This window comes from Jaculus jaculus, chromosome 1 (assembly GCF_020740685.1).
Source record: "Jaculus jaculus isolate mJacJac1 chromosome 1, mJacJac1.mat.Y.cur, whole genome shotgun sequence".
Classification (NCBI taxonomy): Eukaryota; Metazoa; Chordata; class Mammalia; order Rodentia; family Dipodidae; genus Jaculus; species Jaculus jaculus.
The window spans coordinates 274961910-274983012 of record NC_059102.1 but is presented as its reverse complement, the minus strand read 5'-3'; the positions used below and the strand labels follow the sequence as shown (position 1 = coordinate 274983012).

The 21103-nt window shown below is 41.6% G+C and overlaps 2 protein-coding genes across 5 annotated transcripts in view; one reads left to right on the top strand and one right to left on the bottom strand.

Annotated features, from left to right (window-relative positions):
• Pkd1l3 (polycystin 1 like 3, transient receptor potential channel interacting) overlaps positions 1 to 6561 on the top strand; it is a 79430-nt gene extending 72869 nt beyond the window's left edge. The window contains 5 exon segments of the mRNA XM_045143384.1: positions 1080 to 1240; positions 2588 to 2798; positions 3735 to 3836; positions 5903 to 6034; positions 6463 to 6561. Of these exon segments, the coding sequence (XP_044999319.1) occupies positions 1080 to 1240; positions 2588 to 2798; positions 3735 to 3836; positions 5903 to 6034; positions 6463 to 6561 (705 nt within the window).
• A 568-nt stretch (positions 6562 to 7129) lies between these two features.
• Positions 7130 to 21103, bottom strand: part of Ist1 (IST1 factor associated with ESCRT-III) — a 28613-nt gene continuing 14639 nt past the window's right edge. Inside the window, exons 3-10 of one of the 4 annotated variants that reach the window (XM_045155057.1) lie at positions 19618 to 19798; positions 18215 to 18302; positions 15898 to 15981; positions 15276 to 15386; positions 13701 to 13913; positions 12310 to 12402; positions 10455 to 10503; positions 7130 to 8482 (exon numbers count right to left, since the gene is read on the bottom strand). In XM_045155057.1, coding sequence (XP_045010992.1) covers positions 8283 to 8482; positions 10455 to 10503; positions 12310 to 12402; positions 13701 to 13913; positions 15276 to 15386; positions 15898 to 15981; positions 18215 to 18302; positions 19618 to 19798 — 1019 coding nt within the window. In that variant the 3' untranslated portion in view covers positions 7130 to 8282. Of the gene's footprint in view, positions 8483 to 10454; positions 10504 to 12309; positions 12403 to 13700; positions 13914 to 15275; positions 15387 to 15897; positions 15982 to 18214; positions 18303 to 19617; positions 19813 to 21103 lie in introns of all 4 variants that reach the window. The other 3 variants (XM_045155069.1, XM_045155066.1, XM_045155061.1) reach the window with 3 other exon arrangements.

The window sequence follows — 21103 nt, the reverse complement described above, 5'->3', positions numbered from 1 at the left end:
CTCCAACTGCTGCAAGCAAACTCCAGACGCATGTACCACCTTGTGTATCTGGCTCACATGGGTCCTGGGGAATCAAACCTGGGTCTTTTGGCTTTGCAGGCAAGTGCCTTAACTGCTAAATCATCTCTCCAGCTCCCCTTTTTTTAATATGGGTTCTGGGGACCTTCTGCAGGTCCTCATGCTAGCAAGGCAGGCACTTTACCAACTAAGCCATCTCCTCCCAAGCTATTAACGCATATTTTATGTAATTTCATCACCCCTATATGAAGTAATATCAAGAAAGTATGCTGACCCAGGCATGATGCACGCCTTTAACCCCAGCACTCAGGAGGCAGAGGTAGGATCATCATGAGTTCAAGGCCACCCTGAGACTACATAGTGAATTTCAGTTCAGCCTGGGCTAGAGTGGGACCCTACCTTGGAAAAAAAAAAAGCATGCTGAGAGCTGGAAAGATGTTTGTTTACACTGGCAAAAGTTGCTGGGGCACTCATTCATTCATTTCCACCACCACCCTGCTTGCAAATAATAATTTTTTTAAAAATAAAGCATGCTGAACAAAAGTACTCAAAAATAAGGCTGGAGAGATGACATAGCAGTTAAGGTGCTTGCCTGTGAAGCCTCAGGACCCATGTTCTACTCTCCAGATCCCACATAAACCAGATGCAAGCACACAAGGTTGCACATACACACAAGATGGTGCATGTATCTGGAGTTCGATTGCAATGGCTGAAGCCCCGGCATGCCAAGTCTCTCTCTCTCTCTGTCATAAAATGATACAAAAAGTACTCAAAAATAGAAATTATTTACTTAAATTGAACATGTCTTACAGCAAACTATTCTCAAGCTTAATAAATAATATTTTAAGTCTGTAACTCAGTTAAGTGTAAGCAACAGGTTTAAAATTTTCAAGAATTATATCCAACAAAAAATTGAATTGGTGACCAGCTTTCCTGTAAACAGTATTTCTCAGTTAGATTTAAGTGCTGAGCTATGAGCTTTGCCTGCAAGAAGTCAAAGTGTCCATATGTCCCAGTTAATCCTCCAGACAAGCAATGGTGACTATACCATGTGTGTTTAGGGTTGTCGACTGAAAAGGCAAAAGTGGAAATTCCTCACTAGGAGAAGAAACATTCTGGACACAAGCATAATTCTCATTAGCTTCAGCATCTTGGGGCTTGACATGAAGCGCATTTCTCTACATCATAAAAACATGATGCAGTATCATCTTGACCAGGACAGGTAAGAGGGAGCCTGTGGAATGCAGAGCATACCTACCTCTTGTCTAATGATTTTTTAAATATTTTTATTTACTTTGAGAGAGGGGGAGAAAGAAAATGGGCACATCAGGGCCCTCCTAACATTGCAAATGGACTCCAGATGCATGCGTCACTTTGTGCATCTGACTCTATGTGGGAACTGGGGAATTGAACCTAGGCTTTTCAAGCAAGCAGCTTTAACCTCTGAGCCATCAATCCAGCCCATCTAATATTACTTGATAACATTTAGGCATTCTTTCACAGTGCTCTTCCCTCTACTCCACTGCCCTACTAGTACAATATCAGAGCCAAAACAGAACTTGAACAAATATCCACAACAGAAAAAAATGGTGGATCTATATAGCCTAAGTGGTGGTGGCAGCTGGGCTCCGGTCTACTGTAATCATTGTTGTCTTAGACTATACAATAATCATGATTGAGTGCCACCTTGGCCACATCTATGTAGGTCTTTCCAAGTAACTAGTTTGCTGTGACATTATCTCATGAAACAAACCCATATTGCTGGACAATATCTCTTATCTCAAATTTCTTTTTTTTAATTATTTACTTATTTGAAAGGGGGGGCAGAGAAAGAATGGGCATGCCAGGACCTCTAGCCACTACAAACTCAAGATGCATATACCACCTTGTGCATCTGGCTTATGTGGGTCCTAGAAAATCAAACCTGGGTCCATAAGACATCGCAGGCAAGCACCTTGACCGCTAAACCATTTCTCCAGTCCTCAAATTTATTTCTAGCCTCAGTAGTACTATAACATCTTACTAGTCAGAGAACACAGGATTTGTGTGTCAAGCCAGGCATGGTGGCGCATGCCTTTAATCCCAGCAGTTGGCAGAGGTAGGAGGATCACCTTGAGTTTGAGGCCACCCTGAGACTACATAGTGAATTCCAGGTCAGCTTAGGATAAAGTGAGATGTCACCTTAAAAAACTGAATTTAAAAAAAAAACTGAAGAAAGGATTAAAGTGTCAGAGAGAACAAACTGGCATGGTGATAGCACCCCACTCATCTCCTTTTGAGAGGATTCATCTTTGACCACAACAGGAGAGGAAGTTAATCTTCATTCCAGGATGAATTTGGAGGAAAGAAATCAGGTAGGGTCACATTTCAGTTTCTTCAGCATAGCTCCTAACCAAGAAAGTGGTCTTTGCTAATGTTTTCATATCCACAAGTCCAGGAGGCTACCTACAAAGCAAGTGTTTGACCTAATGGGACTCAGAGGTGCCACACTTCAGCAGTGGGAGAGCTACAGAAACTGTCATGTACAGGTCCACTTCATGCTGAGTAACTGTCCTCTCCTTGGTGACAGGTTCATCAGTTTCCATGAAACACTAAAAGTGAGCTCTGCTGTCACTCACCTCATGGGCTTCCTGGTTCTGCTGGCAACTGTTCAGCTGTGGGACCTACTGCGACACAACCCGAGGTTTCAGGTCATCAACAAAACACTGAGCAAAGCCTGGGACGAGGTGATGGGCTTTTTGCTAATCATCCTGATCCTGCTGACCAGTTATGCTATGACTGTAAGCTCCAATACTCCGTGGCTCTTCCCGTAAGGAGTATGCTTTCTTCCCTCAGAAAGGGTCGCTGGGCATTAATTCATGTTGGCAATGTGTTTTAGAGAAAAGGGCAGATAAGAAAACTAGATTTAGCCGGGCGTGGTGGCACACACCTTAAATCCCAGAACTTGGAGGCAGAGGTAGTAGGAGGATCACCATGAGTTCAAGGCCACCCTGAGACTACATAGTTAATTACAGGTCAGCCTGAACCAGAGTGAGACCCTACCTCGAAAAACAAAACCAAAAACAACAACAACAAAAAGCTAGATTTACTAAGAATTGTAAACACTACTTTTTCATGTCCCCAGGGACCCTGGTTAATGATTTTAATTTTTTGTAAGTGAGATTTAGTTGGGTTCCATACATATATGATTTAAACTCATGTTGAGCTGGGGAGATTGCTTGGTGGTTAAAGCTGCTTGTTTGTGAAGCCCACCAGCCTAGCGTAAATCCAGATATAAAAACAGGAACATGAATCTGGAGTTCTTTTACAGCAGTAAGTCACCCTGGTGCACCCATACAAGTGTGCACTTGTGTGCACTACACACACTTGCAAATTAAAAAGAAAATAAAACCCAGATGTTTACCACTTTAAGAAAAAAATAAAATTTAGATCACAAAACTGGGCATGGTGATTCTCACCTATAATTCCAGCCTGGAAAGGCTGAGGTAGGACTATTGTGAGTTCAAGGGCAGCCTGAGGACTACAGAGTAAATTGCCTCAAAAAAGAAAAAAAAAAAATTAGATCACAGGTAATACTAAGGTCAAATAAATTTTTCAGTCATAGCAACTTGAGTGGCCATGATGAACTTCTTTCCATTGGTTTTATGTTGGCCACACCAAGCCCCTCAGGACAGAAATGCTTTTGACTTTCACTGACTGGCCTTTATTCTATTCAGTTTAACCTGCTGTTTGGATGGAGCATCTCTGACTACCAGAGTTTCTTCAGCTCTGCAGTGAATGTTATTGGTCTTCTGATGGGAATTTCTCCCCACAAGGAGGTAAACAACAAAAAGAAAGTAAAAATGCTAATTTCCTTCCAGAGCTAATTTTGTTTAGCAGCTCTAACAAGTACATACTGTGTGTATGTGTGATGTATTTATAAAAGTGGCCCCCCCACTACAGTGGAAAGGAAGGAATTTATATCATTTCCTCTGTTGTACAATACTACCAATGCCTAACACCTGATTGACTATTGCTTTCAGAAGCCTATCCTTTCCTAAGCACTCAGTGTCTCCCTCCAAAAACAAGGCTCAGCTGGGTGTGGTGGCACACACCTTTAATCCCAGCACTCGGGAGATAGAGGTAGGAGGATCTCCAACCTGAGACTACATAGTGAATTTCAGGTCAGCCTGAGCTAGAGGCAAACACAAGGTCACACATGCCCACTAGGTGGAGTAACTGTCTGGAATTTGATTGCAGTGGTTGAGGCCCTGGAGTGCCAACATATATATATATATATATAGTTCCAGGTTCAGAAAGAGTACACACACATGGCATCTACACACATATCTACACTACAGATGCATGTTCCAAAAAAAAAAAGGGAGGGGGGAGAGAAAGCATATTAAAAGCCAGTCCCACCAGGAATGGTGGTGGTTCATGCCTTTAATCTCAGCATTTGGGAGACAGAGGCAAAATAGCTGTGAGTTCCAGGCCAGGTCAGCCTGGGATACAGTAAGACTCTACCTGGAAAACAAAAAAGCCAGTACCCTTGTCCCTCCCTCCCCCACCTTACTGAGAATTAAACATAAGTTCTACCAATGTTACACCCATCAAAAGCCAGTTTTCTGTAACTTTTTACTGGAATGCTCCTGTGTAGAGAAGCATCTCAGATAGCCTCAGACAGGTTTCATGATTGCTTCTGACAGGCACTTATTTATATATTCTCCCAATACATATTTGCTACCCTTGAGACTTTCATAGATTTTTTTTTTTCAGAATTGCCAAAACCCACCTGGGACTTGAATCACAAATAATTCTATGCTTTACCTGTCTTCTGGTAAAAACTGAAATTAGCTGGGCATGGTATCACATACCTTTAATCCCAGGACAAAAACAAGCAAACCCTGTGGAACCCATTGTTTGTTTTTGTTTTTCATGGTAAGGTCTCAGCCCAGGCTGACCTGTAATAACTATGTAGTGTCAGAGTGGCCTTGAATTCAAAAGTGGTCCTCCTACCTCTGCCTCTCAAGTGCTGGGATTAAAAAGCATGTGCCACCACTGCTGGATTTTAAAAAACTTTTTATTGATAACATTAAGTTTACACAATAAACCATGATAATTCCCCCTTTAATCCTAGCATTCTGGGAGGCAGAGGTAGGAGGATCACTGTGAGTTCAAGGCCACCCTGAGACTACATAGTGAATTCCAGGTCAGCCTGGATTAGAGTGAAACCCTACCTCACAAAACAAAATTCCCTCCCACCAACCCCATTTTCCCCCTACAAAATCCACCCTCCATTGAATCCCTTCTTTACAACTAGTCTCTCATCTATTTTGATGTCATCATTTTAAAGTTATTTTTTAAGTATTTTTATTTACAAGGAAGGAGAGAGTACGTAGGCACACTAGGGCCTCTTGCCACTGCAAACACAGACACATGTACCACTTTATGCACGTAGCCTTACATAGGTACTGGGGAATTAAGCCTTACATAGGTACTGGTCCGTCAGGCTTTGCAAGCAAGAGCCTTTAACCACTGAGCAACCTCCCCAGCTCAGTTATTTTAATATCCTTAGTTGTTTATGTTATGTCTGCTTAACAGTATTTCCCTTTGAAATTATCTTTTTGTCCCTCTTCCTGGTTTCCACCAAATACACAGGTGTGCTTATGGATATATTCCAGATGTTATTACACAGTGAAGTAGAAACTCACCATTCCAGGTTAGCCTACCTGGAGAAATGACTCTTAAAAAAAAAAAAAAGGAAGGGCGTGGTGGTGCATGCCTTTAATCCCAGCACTCTGGAGGCAGACCACAACTATTTTCTCTCTCACACCTCCCAATTAAATGACTATATTTTAATTTTAAGAAGAGACTCAACTTGGTAGTCTTATTGTCTTCCCAGGTTATTGCCTTATATCCAGTCCTGGGTCCACTTCTGATCCTCACCAGTGTCATCTTGATGGGACTTATGATCATTAATCTTTTTATATCTGCCATTCTCATTGCCTTTGGAAAAGAAAGAAAGTCCCTTAAGGTATGTAAATCAAAACTATTCGTCATTATTTCTTATAACGAGGAAAGTTTAAGTGTTATCAAGACTACAGCAAGGCACATGCCTATAATCCCAGCACTCAGAAGGCAGAGGCAGGACTGTACATTCAAAGCCAATCTAGGCTACATGGCGAGACCCAAGATTACAAACTGACATCATGCACAGCATAATTCCTTTAGAAATCTCAACAGTTCTGTCAACTATTATCCTGAAAAATCCAATGTGCTCTACAACTGCTGCAACCATAAATATATAGCAGGTTGTCAATCATTTAGTAGTAGAAACACCCCTGACATTTGACAATAACTCATACAAGACAGCATTTTACTATATATTTGCTGGGGTATTAACTGTGTCTTTTAGCAGTAACTTCAATTACCTCATCTTTCTTTTTGTTGTCCAATACTCAGAAAGAAGCTGCACTGACAGACATGTTACTACAGAAGCTCTCGGACTTGCTAGGAATCCAGCAACACAAGAACCAACCCTCACCTGAGAAGTGGCCATGACAATGGGTACTGACACTGTCTTAGATGAACTATCTTAACTGTCACTTCCTAACTTAGTTTACTATATTTTAGCATTACTATTGATAATCTTGGCATGGCATAATGGAATATATAACACTTTTTCTTATTTCTGTAAGTTTTAAGGAATCAAATTTCCTTGGCTCCAAGTTGTTGCTTCTGGATCTTGGCATTGTCAAGAAGGAAATGAGTCTCAAATGACTCTAAGAACACAGCATAAACTAACTCTGCTGCTAAGTAAGAATGCTCACCATCCATGCCCCAGGATGATTGTTAGGAAAAGTCAGAAGTAAACTGACTACAACTTACTAAAAAAAGGTTTGGCTGATGGGGGCCCTGAAACAGAGGAGCAATGATGCAAACTCAGAGATGCGGGGCTCAAATACAGGGATGGAAATGAGCCCAGACAGTTCCTAGCACTTGCATTACTGAGAGCTATGGTGAAGGCTGGATCTGGTCTGTGCACCAACGTGGATCACTTGCTTGAAATTCTCCACTAACATTCAAATCCATACCTTATCATCTGAACAGTACTAAAGAAGGCAGGAAACAGGATCTTTAACTTTATTAGCAGCTACTGAGCTATGAGATACAAACATCAAAAACATTAAAGTTGCTTAAAACAGGTATATACAGAGATACTACACAGAAGCAGAAGTCCTATCTTTCCACTCCCAAAGCCAGTCCTGTGGAGAAGAATGGCTTTGGCTAGGAGCAAAGGAACATGAGTTACAACAGTAGGAGTCATCCACCCAGGAAAGCAGTGAACTATAGCCACATGGGCACTAAAAATTTGATACCTATTTTTAAGATTCCCTTGATCAAAAAAGTTTTCAAATGAAAACACATATCCCTCATCTCCTTAGGTGTTCCAGCTCATTACCCAAGAGACTTGAGTACTTCTATTAAGGCAGCTGGAAGTCCACCGTAGGCTTGAATGGCAAATTTTTGCCCAATATGTGACCTGTGCTTCCTCTGCTAGTAACATGCTGAGGGTGGTATGGGGGACAGGATTTCTACAATGATGCCCTTTCCTAAAAGGAAATTAGAACACTCAAAGAAGAGGAGAAGGCCACAGAGGGCTCCCTGAGAATCCAGTAGAACTAAGAGGACCTCAATTTTTCCAAATGAACTTTGCAACTGGATCCAGGTGGAACAGTGCCCTGCAGTGAGTAGTGTGTAAGCCAACGAGAGGGCCTAGCCTCCAGAAACCGTTACAGTGGCTTCCTGAGCCATCTTCTCTTTTGCTCATGAGAGTGCAAAAACACACAGTGGTCTTAAGTCTTACCACAATCCACCTATACAGGGTTTATTCCCAAGTCTGCAACCTCAAAATGAGACTGACACTTCATGAAGTGCTGTCCTCTACTGTCCAGTCACCTCTGGTGACTACCCACAATACTTCATCTTCTCACTGCCTTGGTAGGGACTGGCTGAGAGAACTAGGGATTCCTCTGACAAGAGACAGACAAGAAGGTATCGCTGCCAGAAGCCAGCTGGTCTAGCCTCAGTCTCTCCAGCCATTAGTCTCTTAGTACCATGCAAGAACTGGAAAGCAACACAATTTGGTAGAGAAGAACCCAGGGAAGAGTGTGCTCAATGATGGTTAATAGAGGAAACGGAATTTCATGGAGAGTCTCTGTTACAAGGAAAAATTGCTCAGTCTCCACTCCCAGAACTTGGAAGCTGCCTAGTTAAGAAGTCTATGTTTTCTTTTTCAGCTCCTCAAATCTCCGGGAAAGATCATCAAAGTCTATGTCTTCAGATGCTGAGGTACTGGCTCCAGCAGATGCAGTGGGTAGTGTGTCTGGAACAGATGGCAACTCTGGCAGTACAAAGTTGTCATAGTTTTCCACCGGTCTGGAAGGGGGCTTTGCAGGGGCTTCTGGCTTGGGTACAGGACCTAATTAAATTAGGGAGAGAAGCACAACATTTCAAACATGAGATATGACTCAGATCTCCTTGACCAGGAAAAAAAAAATGACTGATAACCTCCCTTTGGCAGATGGAATAAAAAAAATCTAAATACAGAAGGTACTGGAAATGTAGCTTTAGCATGTACAAAGAACTAGGTTCATCCCCTAGTACCACATAAGACTAGGCATGATGACATACATCTGTAATCTCAGGAAGTGGAATCAAGAGGATTAGAAAGTTCAAGGTCATCCTTAGCTATACAGTTTGAAGCCAGTCTGGGCTACATGAAAGGTCTCAACAACAAAAAGCAGAAAAGCAAAGCCAGAGGACCCAAGTTCGATTCCCCAGGACCCACTTTAGCACAGGGTGGCATATACATCTGGAGTTCATTTGCAATGGCTAAAGGCCCTGGCATGCCCATTCATTCTCTCTCTCCGCCTCTTTTTCTCTCTAATAAATAGTTTTTAATTCTAAGCATCAAGAAGAATATATTTTCTTTTTTCTTTTGTTTTTCAAGGTAGGGTTTCACTCTAGTTCAGGCTGACCTGGAATTCACTATGTAGTCTCAGGGTGGCCTCAAACTCATGGTGATCCTCCTACCTCTGCCTCCCAAGTGCTGATATTAAAGGTGTGTGTCATCAAGCCCAGCTATGAACAAATTTTCTAATTGGAGATGAAGAGTGTGGGTGTGCACAGGCGCATGATGTGTATGGAACAACGTATTTTAATGAAGGTTCAAGTCCATGTATCATTTATCTACGTAAACTACCCTCTCTTATAAAGATTGGCTCTCAAACAACAAATCCAGGGAGTGATACTAGAATTCTGATGAAACAAATAACGACTCCACTAAAAGTACAATTCTTTAAGGTTTAGGGGAAAGAATATCTAGGCTGACCTGGAATTCACTGTGTAGTCTCAGGGTGGCCTCAAATGCACAGCAATCCTCTTACCTCTGCCTCCCGAGCACTGGGATTAAAGGTATGGCCCACCACACCCGGCAGAGGAAAGAATTTTTATAAGTTAATGCTGGTATTATTTAATGTAACAGTCTATTCTGTATCAAGTCTTCCATTTTGCTTTTTTGCAGTGCTAGGGATCAAACCCAAATCCTTGCACATGCAGGCTAAGTTATAGCCCCAACTCCAAGTTTTGAAACTCACCATGAACCTAGGTTAGCCTTAAGTTTGCTATGTGGCTGGAACTACCTCAACCATATAATCCTTTTGCCTCTCAGCCTCCCCGGTACTGGAATTACAGGAGTGTGGCAGCACACTTGCTTCACTAATTTTAAAAATATGCTCTCTACGTTACTGGGGTGCTATCAGCATTTCATTTTTTAAATATTGTATTTATTTATTTGACAGAGAAAGTGGGGAGAGAGAATGGGGGCACCCGGGCCTCCAGTCACTGCAAACAAACTCCAGATTTGCGCCCTCCTCTTGTGCATCTGGCTAACATGGGTCCTGGGGAATCAAACCTGGGTCCTTTGGCTTTGCAGACAAATACCTTAACTGCTAAGTCATCCTTCCAGCCCAGTATTGCTTTGTTGACACTATTCAGTAACTATATGAAAATGCTTGCTTTATGAAAATTTATTGAGCTATTTACCTTTATGATCTGTGCCTATTTTGCCCTGTTTAAGGACCCTACTTCAAAAAACAAGTTTTGTTTGTACTTCAAGGCACAATGACAGTTAAAACAGAAATAACATAACAAACAACCTAAGGGAATATACAAGCAAACAGGGAGCTTTGGGAGATGTTTTAGGTTGGGGAAGATATTGTATGTTTCCAAGGAAGAAGTCCTGAATTCTGTGTTTGCTGTAAGTACATTTAGAGAGGAGAAGGCCCGTAGGTAGAATGCCATGCATATGGAAGCAGCTGCAGATAGAGGAGTCATGTGAGACCAGCAGAGGCTTGAGCACTCAGCAGTGAAGATTTCTGACTCATACTCACCAACAATCTGTGCAGAGGAAACATTCTTATCAGCATTAATGCCATCGACCTGCAAAACAAAGATTGTCACCGGAGGAAAAGCAATGAAGGGCATCTCTAAACAAAGTACCAATACTAGTGCCAGCTCCTGCGCTTTCTACAAGCTAAGCTGTGCACCAAAAGCAACAGAACCTGCTCCAAAGAAAGTGCCCTACTTCCACTTCTCTGAACCATGTAGATACCATGCCAAACTTTGACAAGCAAGGAGAAGATTCTTACCATACTTTTTTCACCTTCCAGGAAAAGGCAAAAACTAAATTCCTGAATATATCTATAGGAACCAAAGTCCATAAATTCTGATGAAGATCTGCCTCATTCCTAGAAACAGTCATGGGCCATGCTTCACAAATACAAGACTGAAGCATGAGAAAGACTTAGGCTCAAAAGAAAACACATCAGCTAGCAATAAAGACCACTGGAAAGAAAGATAAGCAAACTCAGGATCAGGGACAACTTCCTAGATGAATAATTTACCTAGCAAATGCCATACCAATTTGTTTTTTCAGTAAAGTGTAAAATGGAAACAGCTGTCAAAGGCACATACATGTTCTAGGAAACAATACTGGCAGAAAACAATCTAATTCTGAAGCAAAACTATTGTTACTCTTATAGCCACCTGTAGTTCAGGGCCTCTTAACCACATTAGCCATTTATGCAAGCCCTCCATCTCCAGGTACTAGAGATTGAATCTCCCATGCTAGACAAGGCATTCTACCACTTAATTCCTCTGTCTCTGGACACTTTTTATTTTGAGACAGGGTCTCACTAAGTTGCCCAGGCTTGCGATGAATATGTGATCCACCTGCTCAGTCTCCAGAGTTGCTGGGCTTATAGGCCTGTGCCAGGGTTGGCTCTATTTATACTACAAGACTAAAATGTGGGGCTGGGGAGATGGTTCAGCAGTTAAGGGTATACGCTTCTAAGGCTTGCTGGCCCAGATTCATTTCTCCAGCCACCCACATAAAGATGAATGGGCATTTGTAGTGGCTAGAGACTCTGCTATATGCCCATGCACACACACACAACACACATGGGCAAATTAATTTTTGTAAGCCTAAAACGTGAAATCAATGCTACAGGTGGAAATTAACTGCACACTTCTGATTAAATCAAGTATCTTGTCACTAGTTCTTCTAATGAATGTTGAGAACTTACAAAGCAGGCATTTTAACAATTATATTCTAACACCATTCTATAGCTCTACCTAACTAGTGAAACAAATGTACCTAGGTTAAGGGCTCTAGTAGGGGCTATAACTTTGTTAGTTTTCTGCCTTTTTGTTTTGTTTTGTTTGGGGGAAAAGGGGTTCAAGGTAGAATTTCACTCTAGCAGGGCTGACTTAGATAGATAACTCACTATGTCATCTCCGAGTGGCTTCGAACTCACAGTGATCCTCCTACCTCTGCCTCCCAAGGATTAAAGGCATGTGCCACCACACCTGGCTAGTTTTCTGACTTTATTTTTCATGTAGCCTGGGTTGGCCTTGAACTCCTGATCCTCCTGCACCCACCTCCCAAGCGCCAGGACTACCAGTGTGTGCCAACATGCCCGGTTGTATATTTTAACTTTATAAGACAGCTGCAGCTTGTCCCTGATTCCTGGCTTCAGTGCTAACAAAGCATCCCCACCATCAATACCACCACCAGCTCTCCCCATCTCCAGGGCAGGGTCAAAGCAACACAAGAATCCCAAAGCAAGAGCAAAGCCAATTTGAGGAGTTGATCAAAACTTTGCCTTCCCTGTTATTTCCCTGTTATTTTGCTCTCTTCATGGGATTCACTCTCCTGCCGTTTACAAAAGAGGTTCAGGCACTTACAGATTCATATGATGGGGGAGTTGCTGGGATCTGAGGTGGGTGAATATTAGGAAAGGCCTGGTAAGTCCCCACTGGCAATCCATTGAAATCTGACTACAAGAGGAGAAAAGCAATATCAGAAACACTGCTCCCAATTTGTAACTTCTAAGGTTTGTGTATAAGAAGGGGAGAAATAAAGTTGTTTACACACACACACACACACACACACACACACACACACACAAACACACATATTCAAGATGCCCAAGGAAAAGAGGCTCAAGGACTGGAGAGATGGCTTAGTAGTTAAGGCACTTGCCAGCAAAGCCTAAGGACCCAAGTTCGATTCTCCAGGACCAATGTAAGCCAGATACACAAGGTGGTGCATGTCTCTGGAGTGCATGTGCAGTGGCTGGAGGCCCTGGTGCACCCATTCTCTCTATCTGCCTCACTCTCTCTCCCTCCAATAAACAAATACAAACATATATAAATAAATGCTCAAAAGGATGACATGTAGTCAGAAGGATTCCATTGTTGAAGATCTAAAGGTTATTCTTCAAATTGTCACATCAAATACTTCAATGTTTGTCTATAAGGAAAAAAATTTTTTTTCATTTTTTTTTGGCGGGGGGGGGGGAGTTTCAAGGCAGGGTCTCACGCTAGCCCAGGCTGACCTGGAATTCACTATGTATTCTCAGGGTGGCCTCACACTCATGGCAATCCTATCTCTGCCTTCCGAGTGCAGGGATTAAAGGCATGCACCACCACGCCTGGCAACAAGGAAAAGCTTTAATCAGACTTTCTTACTAGCAATGGCCCATATTGTGTTAACAAATTAGTATTTTGTTGACAAAATAGCCTGCTAATAAATGGCTCCCATTCATTTTCAGAAAAAGCTACTAGAATTACAACAGGTCAATAAGCCTATATTGAGAGGGGTTCATTTGGGGCTGTAGAGATGGCTTAGTGGTTAAGGTGCTTGCCTGCAAAGCCAAAAGGACCCAGGTTCAATTCCCCAGGACCCACATAAGCCAGATGCACAGGGTAGCAAATGCATCTGGAGATTGTCTGCTGTGGCTAAAGGCCCCAGTACACCCATTCTCATTCTCTCTCTCCCCCCCTTTCTTTCTCAAATAAATAAATAAAAATACATTTTTAAAAGTGTTTGTCTTTTCCTCTAGTATCATCTCTACAGTTTTCCATTTTATTACCTATAGCTGAACCAAGACTTTCTCTAAATCCATCTGGTTTGTTTGTTTTTTTCTATAACACTGTTAATAATCTAATACAAATGTTCTTACTGTTCTATATTCCTGACAAGCTACAATTTCTGAGTATATGCACATAGAAAATTTGTCATCTTCTGTAGCATTTTCTAAAGCTTACATCCACATTTATATATACATACTTACTGGTCCCTTTGGCAGTGGATATGAGAAAGGAGCATTTGGAGGTGGCATGGGCATAGGCATGGGCATAGGCATGGGCATTGGCACTGTTCCATCAGGCCCACCAACAGGTGCTGTGAACCCACCACCTCCACCTCTTCCAGGGCCACCTTTCTTCACATCATCTGTGAATCCAACATCAATAAGATCTGTCTCTACACCAGGAGGAGCTTCTGCCTGAGAAAAAGGGAGAAACTTTATTAACCCACGTCCAAGGCCAGGTTGGAAGCAGACACTGATAGGCATAAAAGACAGAAGGAAATAAGTTTACTGTGGGATGTTCACAGGATCAACAGCTGTCAGGAAAGTGAAGGAAGCAGAGCTGAAGCAAAAGGGCAGGGGGTGGTACTGCAATGTAGCACAAGCACCAAGGCTTCAGCCATTGAGCAAAGGGACTTGCAAATGGAGAAAAGGTGATCTAAAGAGTATAAAACCCCATACTGCCCAACTTTGAGAACAGGATGCACCAAGTAAGAACACTGTCTTTAGCAGAGGACAACCTCTGAAAGCATACCCAGCTGTGTGTGAGAGCTACCAGTCATTAGTAATACTCCTGAGAACAGAGAGAATAAATGCTTCTGTCCTGTTGTGTCTGTGTAGTGCAGGTTTGATCAATACACTAGCACTTCTACCACACCCGACTGTTTGCATATTAGCCCTGCTATACTGTAGGACTTTCAGTATAGAGAATTAATTTTCATGTGCACAATAAATGAAATATGTAGATCTTGAATTACTGCTATGCACAGGAGGTTCTCAATTTCTTCCAGGTCATTAAAAAGCAGCAACAATAGTGCTGTTTTACATCTGCATCAAGATTTGTGCTCTCAAAATGCCCTCACCAGCCGGGCGTAGTGGTGAACACCTTTAATCCCAGCACTCGGGAGGCAGAGGTAGGAGGATTGCCATGAGTTCAAGGCCACCTTGAGACTCCATAGTGAGTTCTAGCTCAGCCTGGGCTAGAGTTAGACCCTAACTTGAAAAAACAAACAAACAAAAAGCCTTCATCTACCTAATCTAATGCTTAAGTACCTTATGAGATTTGCAGGTATATTTATTATTATGCAAAAAGGCACTAACTGGGGACTGGGAGATAGCTCAGTGGTTAAAGGTACATGCTTGCAAAGCCTGCCAGTCTGGATTCAATTTCCTGATACTCACACACACATACACACAAGCACACATTCTCTTACTCTCTCTCTCAAATAAATTTTTATAAAAAGTATTTTTAGAGCCAGGCGTAGTGGCACACGCCTTTAATCCCAGCACTCAGGAGGCAGAGGTAGGAGCAATCGCCATGAGTTCAAGGCCACCCTGAGACTACACAGTGAATTCCAGGTCAGCCTGACCTAAAGTGAGACCCTGACTCAAAAACAAAAACAAAAACAAACAAACAAAACATTATTTTTAAAGGTACTAATTGAACAATGGCTTAAACTTATCCACCAATTAGAATTAGTGCAAAGAATACAGGTTGTTTTTCTCAAAGAAAGTCTGCACAGTGACTCATTTTCCTTTGTGTTCTGGCATAAAACTTACCATGACCACAGAGTCAGGTTCATAGGGTATGTTATAATTCTTGGCAATTTCAATCAAGTATCTCTCCACCAGGATTTTGGGTGGGGCTTCTACACTCAGTTTGTGCATTAGCTGTAAGTAAAAGACACAAGACGTATCTGTACAAGCAGCCAATTCCTAGTCTGCCTAATTGTTAAAAATGTAGTTCTTCTTATTTTACTGGTAAAATTGAAGAAAAGGAAAATAAGAAGTACAGATTACTCCCACCCCCATCAAAGAGTCAGAAGGTACACTAAGGGACCCAGACCCAAGCTTTTCTCTCACATTCTATACATGACACGGGCATTAATAAAAGACTAACACTACTGCCTTCCACACTTCATTCATCTAATCTTCCTCTCTACTTTCTACCTTCATACACACAAATGATGAAAACAGTCCAGAAGCACAGGGGGCATCACAATTATGTGTTGGGTAAGGGGAAGGACCTGACCTCACTGCCATCAACACAGACCCCTTCTGATCCTCACTATAAAACACACAACCTTCAACCAACTCAACATGCACTCACACCACTCAAATCCTTGTGGGGAATAAAAACACCTGCTCCCACTGCTTCACATTTGCCAAGCATCTTCATTACCCTGTCATTCACAGTTCCAATTTGGTTGGTCCTACATAACTTGCCATATTCCTTGCTATACTTGGCACAGAGCTGATCAGCAACCTACAGAGGGGAAGGAAATAGTAAATGAAAACAGAAGTTACTCCAATAGCTTCAAGCTCCCTATCATCAAACATACATCTAGTACAGAATTTTTTTAAAAAACTAGTCTATAAAGCTCCAAGAAGTATACAATATTAATTATACATCTAGTAAGCAACAAATATCAAACACAATCATAAGCCTTATAAGTACTATAAATACAATTATGAGCTGAGTGTGGTGGTTCACGACTTTAATCCCAGCACTCAGGAGGCAGAGGTAGGAGGATCACCATGAGTTCAAGGCCACCCTGGGACTCCATAGTGAATCCCAGATCAGCCTGGACTAGAGTGAAACCCTACCTCAAAACAAACAAACAAACAAAAGGCTGGACAGATGGTTTAGCAGTTAAGGCACCTGCCTGTAAAGCCAAAGAACCTGGGGTTAATTCCCCAGGACCCACATAAGCCAGATTCACAAGGAGGCAAAATCATCTGGAGTTTGTTTGCAGTGGCTAAAGGCCCTGGTGTGCCCATTCATTCTCTCCCTCCCTCCCTGCCTGCTCTATTTCCCAGTCTCTCAAACAATAAAGTATTTTTTAGGAAAGACAGAAGGGCTAGAGAGATGGCTTAGCAGTTAAGCGCTTGCCTGTGACGCCTAAGGACCCCAGTTCAAGGCTCAATTCCCCAGGACCCATATGCACAAGGGGGCGCATGCATCTGGAGTTCTTTTGCAGTGGCTAGAGGCTCTGGCATGCCCATTCTCTCTCTCTCTCTCTGCCTCTTTCTCTCTGTCTGTCACTCTCAAATAAATAAATAAAAATAAATAAAGAATTAAAATTAAAAAAAAAAAGACCCTGTTTCACCAAACACGATGAACAAAAAGACACACTGTTCCTACTTTTATGGAGTCTTATAATCTCTGAGTAAGAAAGTTGATAATCATAAGCCGGGTGTGGTGGTACATGTCTTTAACCCCAGCACTAGGGAGGCAGAGGTAGGAGGACTGCTGTGAGTTCAAGGCCACCCTGAGACTACATAGTTAATTCCAGATCAGCCTGGGCCACAGCAAGATTCTACCTTGAAAAACCAAAAAAAAAAAAAAAAGTTCATACTCAGATAAAGGTACAACTGTAGCTATGAAAACTGCTAACAAAAGAAGGTCCAACATGTTATCACCAACATGAGAATCAGACCTAGTTAGAAAAATCAGGGTTTTAACCAAAACTAAAAATTTATTAGCTGAGCATGGTGGTGCAAAGCTTTAATCCCAGCACTAAGGAGGCAGAGGTAGGAGGATTGCTGTGAGTTCCAGGCCAGAGACTATATAGTGAATGCCAGGTCAACCTAGGCTAGAGGGAGACTCTACCTTGAGAGAAAAAAAAAAAAAAAATATATATATATATATATATATATATATATATATATGTATGTATGTATGTTATAAAGTAATTAAACATGCCTGTAATCTGTAACCTCAGTTCTTGGGAGGCAAAGGCAGGAGGATCACCACAGCTTAACATTAGCCAGGAATACATAGTTAGATCCTGTCTCAAAATAGCAAAAACTGGGGCTGGAAAAGATGGCTCAGCAGTTAAGGTGCTTGCCTGCAGAGCGTAAGAACCCAGATTAGATTCCCCAGTACCCACATAAAGCCAGATGCACAAGGTGGCACGTGTCTGGAGTTGACTTGCAGTGACTAGAGACCCTGAGGTGCCCATTCTTTCTTTCTCTCTCTCAAATAAATAACATAATTAAAAAAAATAAGTACAGCTGGAAGTGGTGATATATGCCTTTAATGCCAAAATGCAAAATACTTTTCTAATTATATAAAGATAGAGTTAAATAACAAATGGTGTGTGTGTGTGTACGTGTACACACACACACACACTCACACACAGTTTTGAGTTTGGTTGGTTTTGAGACAATCTTGCTATATAGTCCAGACTGACCTTAAACTCATGATCCTCTTGCTTCCGCCTCCATAGTGCTGGTACTGTATGCATGTACTAACATACCACACCCATTTCAAAAATAATTCAAAACAACACTGTCAATACATAAAATTCAGTTTAAAAAAATTTATTTAAATTTGAAAAACAATGTCCTATCCTATGCTATGAGGTCTGAAATTTTACAAAGCCTGTTTCAAAACTACAAGGGTTCAAAATGCCTGGTCAAATTAACAGGAGTGACTTAAAATTTTTCTAACAATATGAAAAACTACAGACATCACTGAAATTGGTTGTACTCACGATTTTCAACTCAGCCACTTCTGACTGGAGCCGAGGAGCAGCCCAGATCAGTGTAGACACTGATTCAGCCAGACCAGTATCTACATCCCTAGTCAAGGAAAAAAATAAAGTTAATGTTCTTTAAAACAAACCAACAAAATTGTAGCTTTTATATCATATACTTGCTGGTCTCTAAAGTTATCTCACAATTCTCAGTAGGGTCTCTCATAACTCGAGACATCTAGCCATTTCATTACCTTATTTTACTTTTGAAGAAACTAAATAATGAGCCTAAGTCCACAAAGTCAAAGAATAGCCACGACTCAACTCAGGCCCCTGGATTTCAAACTCTTTTGCTTTCCTTTTGGTAGCAAGCAGGAAAACAATTCTTGAATGTGTGAAACAGTCCCTAAATGCTAACTCAAATGCCTATTTCAGGTAATGTAAAATGACACCAGTGTTACTCCATTCTCAAATTCCATCTAGTTTTTTTTTTTTTTTTTTTAAGGTAGGTTCTCACTCTAGCCCAAGCTGACCTGGAATTCACTCTGTATTCTCAAGATGACCTCAAACTCATGGCGATCCTACCTCTGCCTCGATCCTCCTACCTCTGCCTCCCAAATGCTGGGATTAAAGGCATGCACCACCACACCTGGCTTCCACCTGTTTTCTTGGGTTTTTTTAGTATTTCATTTACTTATTTATTTAAGACAGAGCAAACAAGAGAGATAAATAGATAGAAAGGGCACCAGGGCCTCTAGCTACTGCAAACGAACACTACATGCATGTGCCACCTTGTGCATCTGGCTTACAAGAATATGGAGGAAATAGCCGGGCGTGGTGGTGCACGCCTTTAATCCCAGCACTCGGGAGGCAGAGGTAGGAGGATCGCTGTAAGTTCAAGGCCACCCTGAGACTCCATAGTGAATTCCAGGTCAGCCTGGGCTAGAGTGAGACCCTACCACAAAAAAAACCAAAAAAAAAAAAAAAAAAAAAAGAATATGGAGGAATTGAACCTAGGTCCTTAGGCTTCACAGGCAAGCACCTTAACCATTAAGCCATCTCTCCTCCCACACCCATCTAGGTTTTTCAATCAAAATATCTTACTTCAGGGCTGGAGAGATGGCTTAGTGGTTAAGCGCTTGCCTGTGAAGCCTAAGAACCCCGGTTCCAGGCTCAATTCCCCAGGACCCACGTTAGCCAGATGCACAAGGGGGCGCATGTGTCTGGAGTTCGTTTGCAATGGCTGGAAGCCCTGGCGTGCCCATTCTCTCCCTCCCTCCCTCCCTCCCTCCCCCTCCCTCTCCCTCTCCCTCTCCCTCTCTCTCTCTCCCCCCCTCCCTCTTTCTCTGTCACTGTCAAATAAATAGTAATAAAAAAATTTGTTTTAAAGAGATAGTTTCTTTAAAAAAAAAAAATCTTACTTCATAGACTGGATGAGGCCAAATCGAGCCAGCAGGAGATCACAGTACAGTTCCAGGATCTCCATGGCCTCCACAAGGTAGTCTTCCCGGATAATGTGCTCCACACGAATGCGTGCTCGCTCATCTTTCCCAGCAGCCAGATAGTCAGCAATCTCCTTTCTTGCTTTCTGAGCCAGTTCCGCTAAGGTACAAACCCTACTTCAGTCACACAGAAGTAGCACACTAGCCCACAGGCAGAACTCCAACAGAGAAAATTGGCTATTCCAAACATCCTAGCTCACTTCCCTTAGTAAACCTTTTCTCTTATAACAACTGCTCTAGAATTTGCCATTCTGTGTTGGTAAGAATTTGGCACAGACTATCATTTCCAACTTAGTGGTGTCAGATGTCCCCCATAAACTCAGGTGTTCTGAATGCTAGGACCCCAGCTGGTGACAATTTGGGAATTAACCCCACCTGGAGGCAGTGTATTATTGGGAGCTGGCTTATGGGTATTATAACCAACTTCCTCTTGCTAGTGTTTGGCACACTCTCCTGTTGCTATTGACCATCTGATGTTGGTAGCAGGAAAACAATTCTTGAGTATGTGAAACAGTCCCTAAATGCTAACTCAAATGCTTATTTCAGGTAAATGTAAAATGACACCAGGTGATATTCACCCTCTGCTCATACGTTGTTTTCCCCTACCATCATGAAGCTTCCCCTCAAGTCTGTAAGCCAAAATAAACCTTGTTTCCCCCAACAAGCTGCTCTTGGTTGGGTGTTTTCTGCCAGCAATGTGCAGCTAACTGCAATAGTAAATATATCACAGCAATAAAGCAGTTGCTAGGATAATTTATGGATAACAGAATCAAAGAAGTTTTAATTCCCTATACAGAATAGCACAGTATTTGTAAATAATCTATGCATACTCTTCTATATACTTTAAGTCACCTCCAGATTATGTATAATAACTAAAATAAATGTTGTACAAACAGTTGGTATGTTTCAGGAATAATGACAAATCTGTACATGTTCAGTACAAATATAATTTTTTCTCTTAATATTTCTGATAGGAAGTTTGTTGAATCCACAGATGTTCCTTTCCCTACAACAAAGTGATTTAGTCTACTCACAAAAAGCAAAAATGCATACTAAACTTCAAAAATATGAGACTCCAGACTGCAAAGTACTGGCATGAAAAACTCAGTATTGGAGTGCTGGCACCTGATGATATACTTGGGGAAAGAAAAGATCAAAAAGAAAAAGAAAAGGTATATAAAAAAAATAAAAATACTTAATAGGTTGATATTGTATATATGTAATTACAATGATTGTAATGGGGAGGTAATATGATTGAGAATGGAATTTCAAACGGGAAAGTGTGGGGGTGGGGAGGGAGGGAATTACCATGGGATATATTTTATAATCATGGAAAATGTTAATAAAAATTTAAAAAAAAAATAAAAAAAAAAATAAATAAATAAAAATAAAAATAGAGCCGGGT